Source organism: Podarcis erhardii (genome assembly GCF_964252035.2).
Source record: "Podarcis erhardii genome assembly, chromosome: 7".
Taxonomy (NCBI): domain Eukaryota; kingdom Metazoa; phylum Chordata; class Lepidosauria; order Squamata; family Lacertidae; genus Podarcis; species Podarcis erhardii.
In genome coordinates this window covers 64,469,842-64,487,157 of record NC_138511.1, presented here as the reverse complement: position 1 = coordinate 64,487,157, position 17,316 = coordinate 64,469,842, and the positions used below count along the sequence as shown (strand labels likewise).

The following is a 17,316-nucleotide window of genomic DNA, read 5'->3' as shown; positions in this document are numbered from 1 at the left end:
GCATTCTGCACTAGCTGCAGTTTCTGAGCCAAGCTCAAGGGTAGCCCCACGCAGATAGAGTGCAGGGCTACCCCATAGGGCAGGGGCAGATAGTATGGTTAGGAGTGTAGCTGGATCAATCTTTCAGATTGTAAAGGGGTAAAAATTAAGAGGCATGGCAGGAGTTGGGAGTCCAAGAGCCCCCTGGAAGGCCATAGGCTCCCCCACCCTGCTGCTGCAGGGCTCGTATTATTAATTACAGTTACAGTCATACCTCGGGTTGCGAACATGATCTTTGTGGGAGGCACATTTGCAACCCGCAGTGCTGTGTCTGTGCACGTGCGTGATGCGATTCGGCACTTCTGTGCATGCGGGTGACATCATTTTGTGCTTCTGCGCATGCACGAGTGCCAAAACCCAGAAGTAACCTGTTCTGGTACTTCTGGGTTTGGCACAGTCTGCAACCCAAAAACGCGCAACCTGCAGCGTTCGCAACCCGAGATATGACCGTATTGTATTAATTCCTTTTTTAGCCACAGCAACTCAAAGTGACTTGCAATATTTTAAGCAAAAAGAAAACACATTCACACATGAAAGCCAACGTTAAATAATAATAATAAAACCCTCTACATTAAAGCATCCCACTCACGCGAAAAGACCATACATAGTTAAAAGCCAAAGGTGTGGTTGAAAAGGAATGTTTTTGCCTGGCACCTAAAGTTTCGTAATGGTGGCGTCAGGCAAGCCTCCCTAGGGAAAGCATTTTGCAAGTCACCACTGAAAAGGTCTGTTCTTACGTTGCCACCCTCTGGACCTCCCATGGAAGGGGCACATGAGGAAGGCCTCCGATGACAGAATCTGGGCATGCTCCCTGGGTATGCAGCATACCTTTAACTCTGCAACCTACACAACGGCTGCACTGCTTCTCTCTCTGATCTAGTCTGCACGATGGCCCAGGCGAATCTCCATTTCTAAACTGGTTAGGCTGAACATACTGCAGAGAATGCCTCTTTCGCTTCTGCTGACTTTGGAGTCTTAAAGGTTCACCAGGGCTACTATACTCTTAATGATACCGTCTCTGAGCAGGCTTGGACAAGAGCAAGCAGAGAAGCCTCTTCTGGAGATACCAAAGTCTAGTCTGAAGACTCTTTCACAACTGCTGTGAGTCCCACCTGAACACTGGGGTTGATGGCTCAAGTTAGAAACCAGACACTAAACTTGATTACATTTCGTTCCATTCTGCTGGAAAGGCTTAACTGCCTAGCCCAAGGCTATGGGAATAAGGTAGGACATATCTATATCTTTCTTTGCCCCAACCTGATGCCCTCCAGATGTTCAGGGAGTTGTAGTTATCCAGTGCTTCCCCCCCCCCCAAAAAAATATGTTTAGGGGTCCTCTCATTTTCCTACTCACATTGAAATACTGCCGCTCAATGAAGCCAAACTTAGATTCACAAAATATATAGGGGTATGCATACCCCTGCGTCCCCCCAGAAAAAAGCACTGTAGTTATCTATATATAATTTAAAACAGTTGGTCAGTCAAAAAGATGTGCTGAGCCCCACATGAGCATGGTACATCGCTTTCCTTCCTTTGGTGCTATTTGCATGTTAAGTTGTGATGTTAGCATATATGAATGGAGAAAGGGAAGAGGTCTCATATTAATTCTTATGGAATTCTGGCCAAATACTCTGTCTGCAGATGTGATAGTTCTGGCAGGTGGAGGAAAACACACACACACACACACACACACACACACACACCTACTTTCATCATTGGGGCTAATGTGTGAGGGCTATTTTTGTATTCAGCATTGACTAATGTACACATTTTTGCAAACAATTTCCCCTAATACAATGCATTCTTAATGTTATTTTCAGTACTCTGTGTATTTGTATGCACAATTCACCCTCATATTCACTCTTCGTAAATGTGGTTGGGTTGGAGAACTGCACCGAAATTCGTATCTTTCCAAATTTTGCGAAGGATAATTGCCTTTTTAGGAAGTATGCAATGGGTTTGTATTCAATTTATTTATTTGACTTTGCTTTTTTATATCCCACCTTTCCTCCATGCAGCTTCAGGTGACAGACCTGGCTCTCCTCCTCCTCCATATTATCCTCACAACAGTGTAAGGTAGGTTGAGTTAAGAGATGATGACTGGCCCAAGGTCACCAGGCAGCTTCCGGTGACTGAATGGGGATTTGAACCCTGGTCTCCCAGCTCCAATCCAACAACCTAACCATTACACCACACTGCCAACTGAACTGAATGCCTCCCCCATCCCTATCAGTGGGTGCTTTAACACACACCCAAGAGGGACATGGTTTTGAACTCCCCGATCTTTCAATCTAGTGCTCTCCCTTTCTTCCAACCATGCTCATGTTAGCTACCAGAGCCTAACTGATGAAAATATCATTCAGAATAGTGTGTGTGTGTGTGTGTGTGTGTGTGTGTGTGTGTGTGTGTAGCAGCATGTGGACAATTCAGCACTCCACACCCAGTGGCATAGCAAGGTCAAGTGGTACCCCCCATTGCCACACCCCCAATTGAAATTTATTTATTTTTTTGCCTGCAAAAATGGTTTGCCTTTATTTCAAATTTTTAGGGGGAGCCAGAGTTGTTGAGCTGCTTTTTTGGCAGAGACCACGTGCCTTGCAACGGGGAGTCTGCCTGCCCCTGAGGAGGACCATTTTGGCAGCGGGAAGCCTGCGCGCACCAGAGCCACAGCGTCTCTCACAGACGTTTAGTGCCACACAGCATTTTGTCACCCCCATCAGAAGTGACACCCAGGGCAGACTGCACTCACCGCACCCACCTTGCTCCACCCCTGCCCACGCCTCACACAAAGCCCTTTGCCAATTAAGGTTGCCGAGAATTGTTAGGAGACCCCTATTCCTCCACCCCCCCCCCCGAGCTACAATTCTCCAAGTGGCTTAAGAACAAGCGAACTCTGGGAACTGTTGCGAAGCAAAAGAGAACATGATTTCTGACCAAGGATGGCACAGCTTACCAAAGCAGTTGTCTCTTACGTTTTAGTTTCCACACATGGAGAAATTGCAACCACAGAGTCTCTAATTGGGAAATCACAATGCATAGCCATGCAGAACAGGACTCAAGGTCAAGAGAGGCTCAAGGTGCTTGCATAGCAAACGAATAAGGATACAAAAGTCTATGAGGGAGGAGGAGGCGACTGGCAGACCTAACACTAATGCAGGGAAGAGGAACCTGCAGCCTTCCAGATGTTGGATGCCCAACTCCAAGCATCCCCAGCCAGCCTGGCCAGTAGTGAGGGGAGTTGTAGTGCAGCAAAATCAGGGAGGCCACAGGCCTCCACCCCTGTACTCTTGCTTTTGGTAACCATAAGGTGTTTATATTGCTGGGGGGGGGGGGAGTTTAATAGCATCTTAAAAGCGAACATATTTTTTGTGTTCATGGACCTCCTGAAAAATGTTTGTAGTGGAAGTGTGCAAGAATGGTCAAGTATCAGTCCTCTTTGTTACAGTATAAGAGATATCCCTCTTTGAAGTTGTAAAAGACTCTCTATACCAGCCTTTTATTTAACCTACCTTGTAGCCAGATTTCTCCTTCATCACAAAAGGATGGAGCTTTTACTTATTTTAAAAACTACCATGCAGTTTCCATGCTTGTTGCAGTGAAGGGTTTTCCTCTCGCCTCTTGCTGTTGTGCTCATGATTGTGGGCTTGTGGGCTTCCCATCGGGGCATCCAGGTGGCCACTGTGAGGACAGGATGCCAGACTAGATGAGCCAGTGGCTCTGTTTGTTTCTTTGTATACCGTATGAAAACGAGGCTACTACTAACCTCTTCCCAGGCCAGTAACCTCTGGAGGCTTATTTGCAAGGCTGCTAGATATTCTGAATTAGGCTCAGGATCAGGTACTGTAGCTGCTGAACTACTAGTTTGGACCCTAGTGGAACATCTGGGGGATTACAATTCTTGTTTTTTAAACTGTTGCATTACAGCACAGCACATCCTAGCAAGGAACAAAAAAAAACTATTGTGAAAGGAACACAAGAGGAGCCCCGATACATCAGACCAAAGGCCCATCTAGTTCAGCTTATTGTTCTCAAGAGTTGAAAACCAGAAGCCTATAGAAAGCCTGCAAGCAGGACCTAAGCACAACAGCACTCTCTCCTCCTGCAGTTTCCAACATCTGGTACTCATAGGAATACCATCTCTGACACTGGCAGTAGTACACAGGTATCATGACTAGTAGCCACTAAAGATGGATGCATTTGTCAGTTTCAGTTTCTCATTTTTCCAGTCAGCTCAGTTCTCCATATTTTCATGTGTATGCATTTTTTAAAATTAAATACTCCACTTGAAAATTCATCAGCATTTTAGTATGCGTTTGTCCTAATCTACACATTTTTGCATGCAGTTTCCCTTAACAGAATGCATTTTGTATGTTGCTTTCGTTAATATTTGCACGTTATCCTGGAATATGAATTTTGTACCCATTACTTGGCTGGAAAACTGCATTGCAAAAATCTGAAGGGTGGATTTTGAAGGGTGTGTATGTCTCACGTTGTGCATTACATTGGGAAGGGTGGGTTAGGCAGGTTCACATTTAAATGCAAACAAAACTGAATTTCTCCCTCATCCCTAGATTAGCCATTGACAGCCTTCCTCTCCAAGTCCTGCTTAAGACTTGAGGGAACAGTTAACTAGCTGCACAGGCCTGGTTTCAGGTAATAGAGACTCCCTTAGTGCCCGCCCCCAAGCTATCTTGTGGATGGGCTCCTCATACAATGGTGGTAGCTCTAAGCTGCTTCCCACAACTTGCCAGCCCTGCTTTCTGAATTACACAGACTGCACCCCCAAGGCATGTATGTTAGGGAGCACAGCATAAATAAGTTGGTGGCCCCAGGGAGTTTCGATGTGTGACCTAGAGTTCTGACAGTCAGTGCCACAGTCAGGCTACCCACTCTGTCCCAACTGCCTGGAAAGAGACAGTCCATCTTTCTGTCTAGTTGTGGTTTGGCAGTGACACCAATCTGAGCTCTGGGCCACACACACAAACTCGGTGAGCCCATTTTAATTCTGCTGGCCTGATCTGAACATACACAGACTGATGTGGGGTTGGCAAGACTGGCTGTGCAGCCTCAAGCTCCAATCAATACCCCTACCCCAGTCCCCACCACCTGCTGTCATGGGCAAGCAAGTGTCAGGGTAGTCACAGAAGCAGTGGACACAATAGGTTTCTGATTGGGGCAAGTTCTATGGCAAAGTGACCCCGTGTGTTGCGGCATGCTGGTGACAGGCCTGCTCTCTCCCTCTGAGGAACACAAACTCCCCATCCCCCCAAAAACGTGCCATAGATTTCTGAGAACTGTAGTGTGTAAAGGGTGCCGGGAATTGTAGCTCTGTGGGGGGGGGGACTACTGTTCCCAGGATTCTATGGGGAAAGTTCAAAGTGATATACCGTATTTTTCGCTCTATATAACACGCACCCGACCATAACACACACGTAGTTTTTAGAGGAGGAAAATCCGTAGGCATGCCACCCGTAGGCATTCCCTCCATAACACGCACAGACATTTCCCCTTACTTTCTAGGAGGAAAAAAGTGAGTGTTATGGTGCAAAAAATACGGTAAATGTGTTTTAAATGTATGGTGTGGATGTGACCAGAGTTTGTGGCTTCTCGTGTCCACTGGGATTATGAAGAGCATGGGCTCTGATTCAGTAGCACTGATTTGGAACCTTTGGCCCTCCATCAGCACCCAAAAGCATGGCCACCAACCAGGGATGTTGGGAATTGGAGTTCAGCAACATCTGGAGGGCCAAAGGTTCCCCACACCTGGGGAACTGAAAAGCCCTACTTCCACCAGTGCTGTTGTTGCCATGTTGTTGTCACGTGACAGCATTGCAATGACAGTGCTGGGAAGGCTTGAGGACCCAAGTCTACTTCTCTGGACCTGCTTCCAAGGAGCTCGTTTAGGCATGTTGCTTCACTAAGGGATGGGGGACAACTCAGTCCCTGGTTGCAATTTAAGCAATAAGCACCCAGCACCCAACTTCTGTCATTCAGCTGGACAGAAGGGGAAGGGGTGAAAAAAGACGACAACAGTACCATCAACAACAATTCAAGGGGGAGAGATGCCCCCACAAGCTGAGCAGCATATTTAATCATCACCTTCAACAAATCAGTAGTGCAGCAATGTAAACAGAATTCAGGAGAACTTGAAAACTTGTTACGCACTTGAATCAAGGATGGCCAATTTCTACATCCTCTGAGGCCATTGTAGCCACCACCAACCCACCTTAAAGAGTGGCTTGTGACCTCTTAAGTGTGTAGCATTCTCATCTGGCTACCCTTACTCCAATTACAATAATAAAGGACCACAATTAGTATTGCAAGCTATTTGACTTTGGTTTGCCAACCAGGGGCTGGATCTGGTCTCTGGGTTGCCAGCTGGCCACTCCTGACTTAGAGAGAGAGCCTGGAATTCCAGTTTGGAAATTAAAACAAAACCCTCATCATCAAAGCTCAAGAGTCTTGAAGAGTTGCCCTTCAGTATTAGATGATGGTAGCAGCGGAGGTGGGGGGTGGAGTGTCTGTCAAAGGTGTATTCACCTTTGGGGAGAGACAAGGTTTGCCAAGTATGAAGCTGGTTAGCAGTGTTGGTGAAGAGAATGCAGGTGACAAATGAAAGTAAATCACAAACATCACCATCATACTAGTATGCATCTTCCATTGACTTTAAAAAAGGGGAGTGGGGAGCTGGATTGTACAGTGTGGAAACTCTCAATCTCTATATCAAACGAGGTGCTCAAGGGAGACTCCTGCAGTTGCTCTCAATAAACAAGAAGTTTTTGAACCTCCTTGGTGACTGGACAATTGGTGTTTCTTGTGAGAAACACACAATGAACATGTAACAAACGACAAATAAAGGGAAAGGGAATTGGGAGTGAGAAGAAGCATTCATCAATTGGGGATCAGAGGGAATAATCAATTTGATACCCCCGCCTTTGTCTCCGATACCCCGCTTTCAAACTGTGCAAATATTCTTTGTAAGATAGACAGCATATCAAAGGTATTTTTTTTTTCAAGTGGAAGAGAAACTTGCTGTCTTACAGTGTTCCTGACTACACAAAGGGAAGGCTTCCAGTATATGTGTAGAGTGCTCTTGAACAATGCAGGGGGATAAGGAGAGTCATAGACGTGGAGGTATCACTTCTGTTCCCATCAGTGGCAAGACTAACAATAATTTAAACACACACACAAAATGGGGAGGGGGACACTTTACAATTGTAAATGTGACCCATGGGGTAAATTCTTCCCATGCCCTGGAGACAGCAGTGCTTCACATTCTGCAAGCTCGGCCTCCTATTCCTTTTTGGAAAGAAAGTACAGTCCGTGAGAGATGGGGAGAGGGACCCAACAGTCCTTTTCTGCAGCTGAAGTGCTTTAGAAAAGAACACAGTCCAAGGCATCCTGGCTAGAGCAAAGCTGTGGTTTTTGCAGTCAGAACTGTCTCCCTCCACAAGAGGGAGCGTGTGAAGAAGATGGCCATCCCCCGAGGCAAGCAGATCTTGGGGCGGGTAGCACAGGGTGTGTATTGCAGTCCTGGGCAAGATGGCGCTTTTCACAGTTTCACAGGAGTGGTTTTAAATCCTGCAGCATTTCGGAACCAGCACCTACCCTTCACAGTCTTTTGTTTCACAGCTTCTTTTGCCAAATTTCCCTTGAAGTCCAGATTCAAGTACAGGCAGTTCAATTTTTTTTAAGAAAAGAAAGATCTGCAGTAAACAAAAGTGTCTATGTAATACATTAGCAGTGCTATCCACAACACAGCAGGTTTCTTGAGGCTCCTTGTGCAACTGAGGAGCAGAACAGGCTTCTGAGTCATTTGCTGTCCCTTTGCGAGTGCCAGTCCATGGCTATAGGATTTCCTCCCTCTGGTTCTTCGGCTTCGGCGTCACCTGCCCGTTGCGCAGGAAACCATTCTGGTTGTGCAGCAGCTTTCCCTTCTCCCGATCTGGCCATGTAAAGATGGCTTCGTCGCTGTCTAGCTCAGATTCTGAATGCATCAGGCTAGTGTTCTGGGCCTGGGCTTTCTGTTTACTGCCTTCAAATATAAACACATAAAAAAGTAAGATAACCTATTCAGTAAGAATCTCTCTCTCTGAGTGTGTGTGAGAGAGACTCCTGCTGCATATTTTATATCAGCATAAGAAGCTGGTCCACCTAGCTCAGAATCGGGGTGGAGCACCTCCAGTCCACAGGCAGTCCCATTCTGGTCCCACTTTGGCCTGCAAGGTCATTTTCCCCAAATCACACCCATCTGCCCCAGATGTCAGTGTGGGGCAGGTAGAGATGCAGCTGGATTGACTGTGCATCTGGGTTCCCCATGGGGGACTTGACCGCACAGCCAAATCCAAAGGCTGAAGGAAGCAACTTTAAGCCTGCTTATCAGCCACACTTGAGAGTGTCTGGACGGTTATACACAATCTTGCCTCCAATACTATTTGTGCCTGCAAAAGTTTTGGGGTGGTCATACTGCTTTGTTTGCAATAGGTGTGTTTCCTGCTGCTTTCATAACACAAATAGTCAGTGGGTGGGTTTTGCTCTGTCCTGCTCTAAAAAAACCCCTTTAAATATATTTCCTAGCTGCCTACAGCCTGAGCAAAGCTATCTGCCATGATGTGCCTTGAATGAACATAAGAACAAGCTCCACCTTGGGAGCAATCACTCCAGTGGCAGAATTGTGTAGGGGGGAAACAAGCTATTAAAGGGGGGGGGGGCAGAAATAAAGGCAGCATGCAACCCTCAGATGGCCTTGTTAGTACTTTTTTAAACTGTGTTTTTCAATATGTGTTTCCAGAAATATCTTTAAGGATTTTCAGTTAAAATCCACCTAGAAAATGAGACTTAGTCCCACCTCCATTGAGGTAAACGGGAAAGAATGGATCAGGGGTTGTCAACCTTTTTAGACCAGTGGGCAAATTTTGAATTCTGGGGAAGTGCTGGGGTTGTGACTTAACCCAAAATGGCTTGCATGGACAGCATGACATAAGACAGAATTATGGAGGCAACCAGCCTTGACAACCTTATGCTTATGCTTACCATAAGACAATAGTTACAGCCCTATTGTGAAGATCACACAAAACTAATGACCCCCGTTTTACTGCCTTTGTGGCAAGCATCTTGACATGCCCTGTTGGACACAACTCTGAGGGGAACAGATACAACTGAATCACCGAAAACTCAGCTTTCAAGCAAACACCCACAGAGCTACAAGCTTCCCCTATGTCATGCAGTGATTTCAAAACCCTTGAGAATAGAAACCAGCCTGTGTCAGCATTCTGTGAGTGCTAACCTCTTTTCTGATGTCTTACCTGCTTTGGGATTTGGTTTTAACTCCAGGCTCTCTTGATCTGTGGCATCCAAGATCTTGTATTTGCTCTTCCTTTTGGGTTTTCCCTTACGTCTTAAGAAAAAGTGGGGGTGGGGGAGAAAGAAACAGAATGAAGCTTAGATGGAGTGGGAGGCCCTCACAGAGAATGAGCACCTAACCCAAAAGTAAGAGCAGTGAACTTAACTGTTAAGAGGGAAGAGGGGTCTGGAAAGGCCTCAGGGCCTTACTCACTTTTTGCAGCAGCAGACCACCACCCAAGAAAAGATCCCCAAGGAGACCACGATAACAAACGATGCAATGACAACGTAGAGCACGCTCCATTCTGTAAGAAGGACAGAGATAGAATCTCAGCATCAGACTCTGGAGCTTGAACTAGGAGCCTCATAGTTGGGGCTGGGGCTTGGATTCAGCTTCTGGGGGCTGTGGCCAGTGCCTTCATCAGGCACAGAAAGAGGAACAGATATATGTGGTATTGGTCCCTGCGACTGGCAGGAAATATAAAGTGCCTGGATTGGCCAAGCCTTGAAACCTGGTCTTCTGCCTTCCTTGCCTGGCCAAGAATAGATCAGCACATTCCACCTGCTACATTTCACGTTCTAGCTGAAGTACAGGCCCTGGATCTGTCTCCAGCAGGGGCGCCGACTTATAAAAAATACTGGGGGGGCCCATACCGGGGTCCTGCCCTGGGAAGTTTTCTAAATTTTAGATGAAAATTAGTGAGTTTTAAAGTTTTTTAAAAGTATTTTAGAGTCATATGATCAACATTAGAACCCCAAAAACTCGACTCTCTATAACTCCACACTCCGGGAAACTCGACAAGCCTGAAACACTTTTTGGCTTTGAAAAAAGAAACAAAACATAAACACGCACGGTATTTTCGTAAAAAGCTAATTTAATTTACAGTAACAATTATGCTTATAGACTATTACAGAGCAGTGAATATATAGCTCTGAAAAGACTGAAATGATATTTAAATAAATCCTAAACTATCATTAAAAGAATAAAACATAAAATATTGCTGTCGCACAGTAATAGCACTTTGATTAATAAGTGAAATAGCTAATTTAAGCTTACTTTGAATAAGGCTGAGGGTTCATTAAATAAAAATAATGTCTCAAAGTTAATGCTTTAATACAGTTAATACAGTTAATACACTATGCCTAATACTGTATGTAAATACTGTAATACTGTATGTAAATAACGGTCTTTAATTGGGTCTTACACCCTAAAAATATTTAAGTATTTGAAAATAACTAATACAGTACTATAGTAATATAGAAATACATTACTAAACTAGTACTAATATTTCGAAACTGAAAATTTAACATTCTGTATGTATTTAATTCTCTATTTTATAAAGATTTTTAATATCTGACAGTGAGTTTGGAGTAGCCCAATGCAAAAATCCTGAGGATCCATGTGTATCCATGCTTTGTAACCACGTTTTTGCACCACTGTGACCCTAGGCAACAGTGGGTGCGTGATTTTTTTGGTGCAAGATGTAGCCATGGACATGCTATGTGATCTGATGGTGAATTTGGGGTGACCCAATGCAAAAATCCTGAGGATCCATGTGGATCCGTGCTTTGTAACCACTTTTTTGCACCATTGTGGCCCCAGGCCACAGTGGGCGCGTGATTTTTTTGGTGCAGGCTGTAGCCATGGACATGCTATGTTATCTGATGGTGAATTTGGGGTGACCCAGTGCAAAGATCCTGTGGATCCATGCTTTGTAACCACGTTTTTGCACCATTGCAGCCCCAGGCAACAGTGGGTGCGTGATTTTTTTGGTACAGACTGTAGCCATGGACATGTAATGTGATCGGATGGTGAATTTGGGGTGACCCAATGCAAAAATCCTGAGGATCCATGTGGATCCGTGCTTTGTCACCACGTTTTAAATGGGGAGGGAAGGAAAAACACAGAAGGGACAAGAAGCACAAGAGGGGTGTGCGGAGAAGCAGCTGGCTAAGAATGCAGGGGAGGAGTTTAACGGGGTGGGGGGGAGGAAAGGAAGGCAAAAGTCACCCCCCCCAAGCCAGCCCTCTCTCTATCACCTGCATGTTTTTCGGCTGCCTGCGAGTCCCTAGAGCACGGAGAGGAGGAGGTGGTGGGCTGGAGCCTGCACGCAGTGTGACTAGGAAAGAATTAGAAGGAAGGACTCGATCCTTTCCTTAACCCTCTGCTTGCCAGGAGGGCAGGGGATTCCCTGCTCTTTGTTGAGTTTGAGCAAACGCAGCAAGAGAAGCGGGTGGGCAGTAAGACCCTGAGGCAGAATGCAGGAAAGCAGCAGCTTCCGCCTTCCCTCCGCCCGCCCAATCTTATTTTTGCCTGATTTTTGCCTATTTTTGCCCCTGCGCTCCGGCGAGTCAGCTCCAGGGACCACACATTCGCTCAATAACACGCACAGACATTTCCCCTTACTTTTTAGGAGAAAAAATCTGCGTGTTATAGAGCGAAATTTACGGTAATAATTTTCTTAAATTATTGGGGGGGCAGAGCCCCCCCAAACGAATTTTTGAGGGGGCTCGGGCCCCCTCAGGCCCCATGGAGTCGGCGCCTATGGTCTCCAGCTCTCAGAACTTGATCTCAGGGACTATGGGTTGTAGAACTCACAGTTCAGTTCTGCTTATGGGTATAACTGCATGCTGCCCTGGCTTGGCTGACACTGGCCCAGCTTAGACAATCATTGAAACCAAAGTTTAGATTACTATTAATGATTCACATCCGGCCTTTGACGCACACACTTGAAAATTAAAGTTTCTCTTTCATTTTAGAACAAACCACAGTTTCTTATTCTGAATCAATTGAGGGAACTGTGGTTTATTCTAATTAGTTAAAACAAACCTGGATCAATTTGACCATGATGATTGCCTGAACTGGGACATTTAGAATAACAGCAGGCTGAATTATGCTCCCGATGCCATGGGAGACAGAGGTGGAATCCAAATAGGGGCAGCTTCTCTGAGTGCATATGTGTAGAAGAGTAGGGTGCAAATAACAGATCAATTAACTGGCTGACTGAGGACAGGGCAGGGCAGGCACAGACCCCCGAGAGACTTGCTACAGAGCAGGGGTGCCAACTTGGGCTCCAGGTTATGGGTGCCCAATGGCTTCTGTGACAAAATGTGACATTGTGATGTCACATTACATCAATGCCCTGCAGTGGCACTTCTGAGGCCTGGCAGGACCTCAGAGGAGATCTCCAAGACCTTGTGTGGCCTTGGAGATTGCATATGAGGCCTTGTGAGACCTCTGACGTGACTACTTCCGGTTTGTACCAGAAGTCGCGTCAGAGATCTGGCAGGGTCTCCAACATCGCCTTGGGGGTTGCAATGGGCCTGCGACACAACTTTTGGTAGAAACCGGAAGTCACATTGGTGCCCGTACTGTGGGTGCCCGAGCCCCCAGGGCCCCTATAGTTGGCACCTATGCTAAGGAATCCCTCAAGAAGTGGCTCTGCACTTCTACATTTGCATGTTGCACCAGGCTGGCTCAGGTACCTCTGCTGGGACTATAAGTAAAGTGGAAGAGTTGGATGAGATACAACTTTGATGTCTCAACTGACCGCTAATGTGGGTGGTGACATCCCCTCACTAAGCCCTGTCCTACCAATCACCTAAGATGAGGCTAGAAGCTGCTCAATATTTAAGACACTATAGTACAGCTACTGATTTCTGCAGAGATTCCGTGTGATCAGGCCATTAATCCCCTCCCTCAAACATATACGGTTCTCTGGCTATACCAAACCAACACCCAATACCCTTTTTGCCTGTTCTTCTTTCCCTTTGAGGGCTCCTTCTCCACAGTGGGGCATGACACAGAAACAAACAGAAACTTTCTGCATTTAGGCACTGAGCCTCTTGCAGAGGCTGTTGCCTTATTAACCATGAAAGGAAAGAGACAGTAGTACCTACCACAGTTGCTCTCGCCATCACCTAGTTGCACTTTGATGAAGTTCTCCATCCAGAAAGGGTCACAAACACAGCGCTTGGTGAAGGAGTTGCAGTGCCCATGTTCTGAACAGTTCAACTGGCAGGCTAGAGGAGGGAGAGCCCAGTCAGACACCACAATTAAGTTTCACAGTCAGGGATGAGGATTCAAACATTTCCCCACTGACTTTAGATTCTCAAGACATCCAGGTTCAGAGCTCCATTCTGTTCCTTATCTTGGGCTCACTGTAGTATGCACACATCCCACTTGGATATACTGGATGTGCTTGTGGGGGACACTGATCAATATCATGCAAGCAGGCCCTTGTTCATAAGACAAGTCTGTGCTACATGCCATTGAGAAGTGCAATAAAAACATCTAGTGATATTTGAATGCCCCCCCAAAAAACCCTAGATCCATGCATGCACATATACACACTGGTGCAGAAAGTTATGTGCAAACACTGGGGGCTTCCCCTGCCCCCAATGTCATTTTCTCTCACTTTCCAAGTTTCAAAAATATATTTGTGGTCTCTTTTGCTGAATCCAAGCTTGAGTGCCAGCTCTATAATAATAGTCAGTAGGGCTGCCTTTTCCTTATACAACATCACTGTTTGTTCTTGGTCCATGAGTAGCACCCAGTCAACTTCAGGTTTCAGCCTCAATAGCCCCTGAGGGAGATGCCAAACCCCAGCCAATGTGCATAATGTGAACTTCCTGCAGAACATAAATCCCATAATGCAACTGAGAGTTAGCAGGATGGTGTGTGGGTGTCTGTGTCACAATGGCAAAGGCAGAGGCGGCCCGCTGTCAAGAGGCTTTTGGCTTCTCCTTCACAAAAACAGAGCTCCGCATATCCCCTGCTATAGCTCTTCCTCCACTTCCCACTGTGTGTTACACTGCCAGTTGTCTGCTCTTGCCGCTTTGCTTCTCACATTTATGCCTAATTCCCTCTTTCTTGTGCCATCCCCAGAAGTGGGAGCAGTTCAGCATGCACCCTGCATCAGTTCAAGAAAGCAGCACAGATAGCAGCATTATTAATTGAAAACTTATACTTGGAACCGTGAAGATTTAGAAGTGCACAATGGGAAGTAGCTTCCAAAAAAGAAAAAGAAAAAAAAGACTGACAATGGGAATAGAATGGAGGATAAAACCTTTTTTCTTCCCATAGATCAACTGCAAGGTCAAAGATAGGGTGGAGAAGGAAGGTGAGGAAAAGGGTGCTAAAGTGGATATGCAGGACTGAAACCCCTCCTATCAAAACAGTAATAGCACTGTGCTGCTGGTTCATATGGCATGAACCATGGTAGTAAAATGCAATAGCTCAGAAAACTTGGCATAAAACTAGTCTAAAAACTCCCAGAAGAAAGGATCAGCAATAGTGGTATCAATACAACTGGGGGCAGGTATCATATACATTTCAAGGAGGTAAGAAGCAATCATATCAGTTAAAAACAACAACACCCTCCTAATGAGGTAATGCCCAGGGACAGATTCAAATTATGTGGCTTTAGGCAGATTTGTAATCCCACCCACCCCCCTGCAACCTGCAATAAACAAGAATAACTCTGGTTTAATTTACTGGGCTCCTGTTTGCAGTGATTCCTGAGATAACATACATGAAGTGATCAGAACAACAGGCATGGTGGCTGAGGTTGAGGGAGTGGTAGTCCAAAACATTTGAAGGGCACCAGGTTAGTGAAGGCTGCTATAAGCAACCATATCTTCTCCCATTCTTCAGCTTGGTAGGAAAAGAACCATCACTGTCGGTTTCTAGAAGAAACATTATTGCTAGGATGCCTGTTGGTGGAACATATCATTCAGTCTCTCTGGAATTTATCTAGGTGGAGAAATTGGGGTCCACTACGCTGGCCATAGTTCAGTGGCAGAGCATCTGTCTTGCAGGCAGAATGCCCTAGATTCAATCCCTGGCATCTCCAGGTAGAACTGGGAACGTTCCCAGTCTGAAACCCTGGAGAGGCACTGTCATTCAGTGTTGACAAATCTGATTGAGATAGGCTCCATATAAGGTGCCATTGTCAGAAGCAAGTTATTTTTTACTGTGATCCTCAACCCCACCCCAGATATGGTGCACTTACAGATGCAATGGCCTTAGGGGAAGTTGGACACAGGGAAAGTGAAACTTCTCACTGGAAGAAGGTGGTGCAAGGTGACAAGAAATGGTCAGCAGCCACATCAGCTGTTCCTCTGACTTACTGACTGTATTGATCTCCAGCACTCGGAAGATGAGGAAACCTGACTGCTGCTGCTTCCGCAGCTCGTTCTTGAGTGACCAAGCAATGTCATGCCCTTTGAAGATCTGATGAGGAGGCTGATTCCACACGTAGAACACCATCTTTGTGCTGCAAATAACAAGAAAATTGGGGATACAAGAAGCATAAATAGAAGGTTTCTCTCCAGAAAACCACAACTACTGGGGGTTGGGATGGGTGAATGGGAAGAACACAAAGAAAGATTTCCATGATACAAAATCTTTAGCAGGTCTCTCCCCTACAAGCCTTCTTTTCCATTAATTCCTCAAGTTTCTTTGGAAGTGAATCTATGTTCTTTGAGAAGTCAGTTCTTGGAAGCAAAATAATTATGCAAAACCAAGGAACCAGACACACATATATCTGCTTTGTTTGCATGATTTATTGCCATTGCAGACTTCAGATTTTTCCCCCCAGAGCAAAATATGCATAGCTCTGCTCAAAAAGGACAAAATGTGAAACAGCCCCCCTGGAACCCTCTCTTAACAGCAAATCAAAGCAGCAGCACCAGAATCGAGCCATGCAAAACTCCATCCTGTCCACCTGGCACAGATAAAAGTGCTCCTTAAAAAGAGACAGACAGACAGAGAGAGAGAAAAGAGCACAAAAAAGAAAATGCATCCATATTCCATTTACTTAATGCTTTCTTAACTGCAGCCAAATATATATTGATCAGATGCAAACCTCTTCCTCTTCTGCTAGGAGGAAGAACGGTAAATGACTGGTCTGCGACTGGGATGAGGTGAGGTGGCGGAGTGGGGGGGGGGAGGGGTTAGAACTGAAAGCCCAGAGCACCTCTGTTTCTTGGCTCATGTCATTAAGCAAAAGAATTTTTTCAAGGTTAACTAAAAGTGAACACTTCACTTATGTACCAGAAGATTCAGTCTGGATAAACTTGGCAGGAAGTTCAGATGCCCAGATTTCTGAAAGGACTGGATAATGCACCAGGGTTAATCAAGCACTAGCTTAGGCAAGAGCTCTGTGCAGTTGTGATTCCTGACGCATGAAAACCTAGGGCATGAGGATCCACAATGCAACCCAGGGCTCCAAGCCTGGGTTTGTCCTCCTGCCCCAAAACCTAAGTCCTTATTCTCTGAAGAGGTTTGGCTTGCAGTGAAGCAAGGCTGACAACATAAACCTATGAAAATATATCCACACACAGGGTGCTTGAACTTGCACTTTAAGGCTGAAAACAGTTTTATGTGCAGCCTTTTTGTGTGTGTGGCTATAGCTAAGCGCCTGTTCCCCCACCTTTTGTCTTCAATGGACACATGCATCTGGCTCTGAAATGAATGTGGGGTCTCCTCCTCCTTCTCCTCCATGTGGGCTATCTCCCTTAGCTTTGGTTTCCAAACAACTGCATGGTCAGTGGCTCAAATGCCTGGCACTTTCTCTTAAGGCTTTTACTGTTTTACTGTTCTAAGAAAGTGGGGGAGGATGGGGAGAGAGGAGTGGTGGCTTCATGGCAGATACAAAGGCCAGAGAACCAGCACTGTTCAAACCCAGCTTCTGCTGCAAACCTGGGGAAAAGCAGGTTTCCTCTGAGCTTGATACTGTGGAGAAGTTAACATGAGACATACAATGAGTGCATTCTATCTATGTCTGTACACACCATGAAATTCTCATTATGAATGAATATTTTTCAAGGAACCATATGAATACAAGTGCACATAAACTTATCCACAAAATATTTCAATCTTGAAAATCAACCGCCAGCACCCAGCTCAAAAAGGGAGTGCTGTGTTTTATCA

At 45.7% G+C, this 17,316-nt stretch overlaps 1 protein-coding gene and 1 long non-coding RNA gene across 3 annotated transcripts in view; one reads left to right on the top strand and one right to left on the bottom strand.

Annotated features, from left to right (window-relative positions):
• The window catches only part of LOC309347290, a 62,849-nt gene that overhangs the window by 8,817 nt on the left and 36,716 nt on the right, over window positions 1–17,316 (top strand). Inside the window, exon 2 of the long non-coding RNA XR_014158892.1 lies at window positions 1,066–1,263. This is a non-coding gene — a long non-coding RNA (uncharacterized lncRNA). The remainder of the gene's footprint in view (window positions 1–1,065; window positions 1,264–17,316) is intronic.
• The window catches only part of KIAA0319L (KIAA0319 like), a 61,044-nt gene continuing 49,809 nt past the window's right edge, over window positions 6,082–17,316 (bottom strand). For both annotated transcript variants that reach the window (XM_081871652.1, XM_081871653.1), the window contains exons 17-21: window positions 15,513–15,658; window positions 13,281–13,403; window positions 9,595–9,685; window positions 9,344–9,435; window positions 6,082–8,073 (exon numbers count right to left, since the gene is read on the bottom strand). In XM_081871652.1, the coding sequence (XP_081727778.1) occupies window positions 7,886–8,073; window positions 9,344–9,435; window positions 9,595–9,685; window positions 13,281–13,403; window positions 15,513–15,658 (640 nt within the window). In that variant the 3' untranslated portion in view covers window positions 6,082–7,885. The remainder of the gene's footprint in view (window positions 8,074–9,343; window positions 9,436–9,594; window positions 9,686–13,280; window positions 13,404–15,512; window positions 15,659–17,316) is intronic.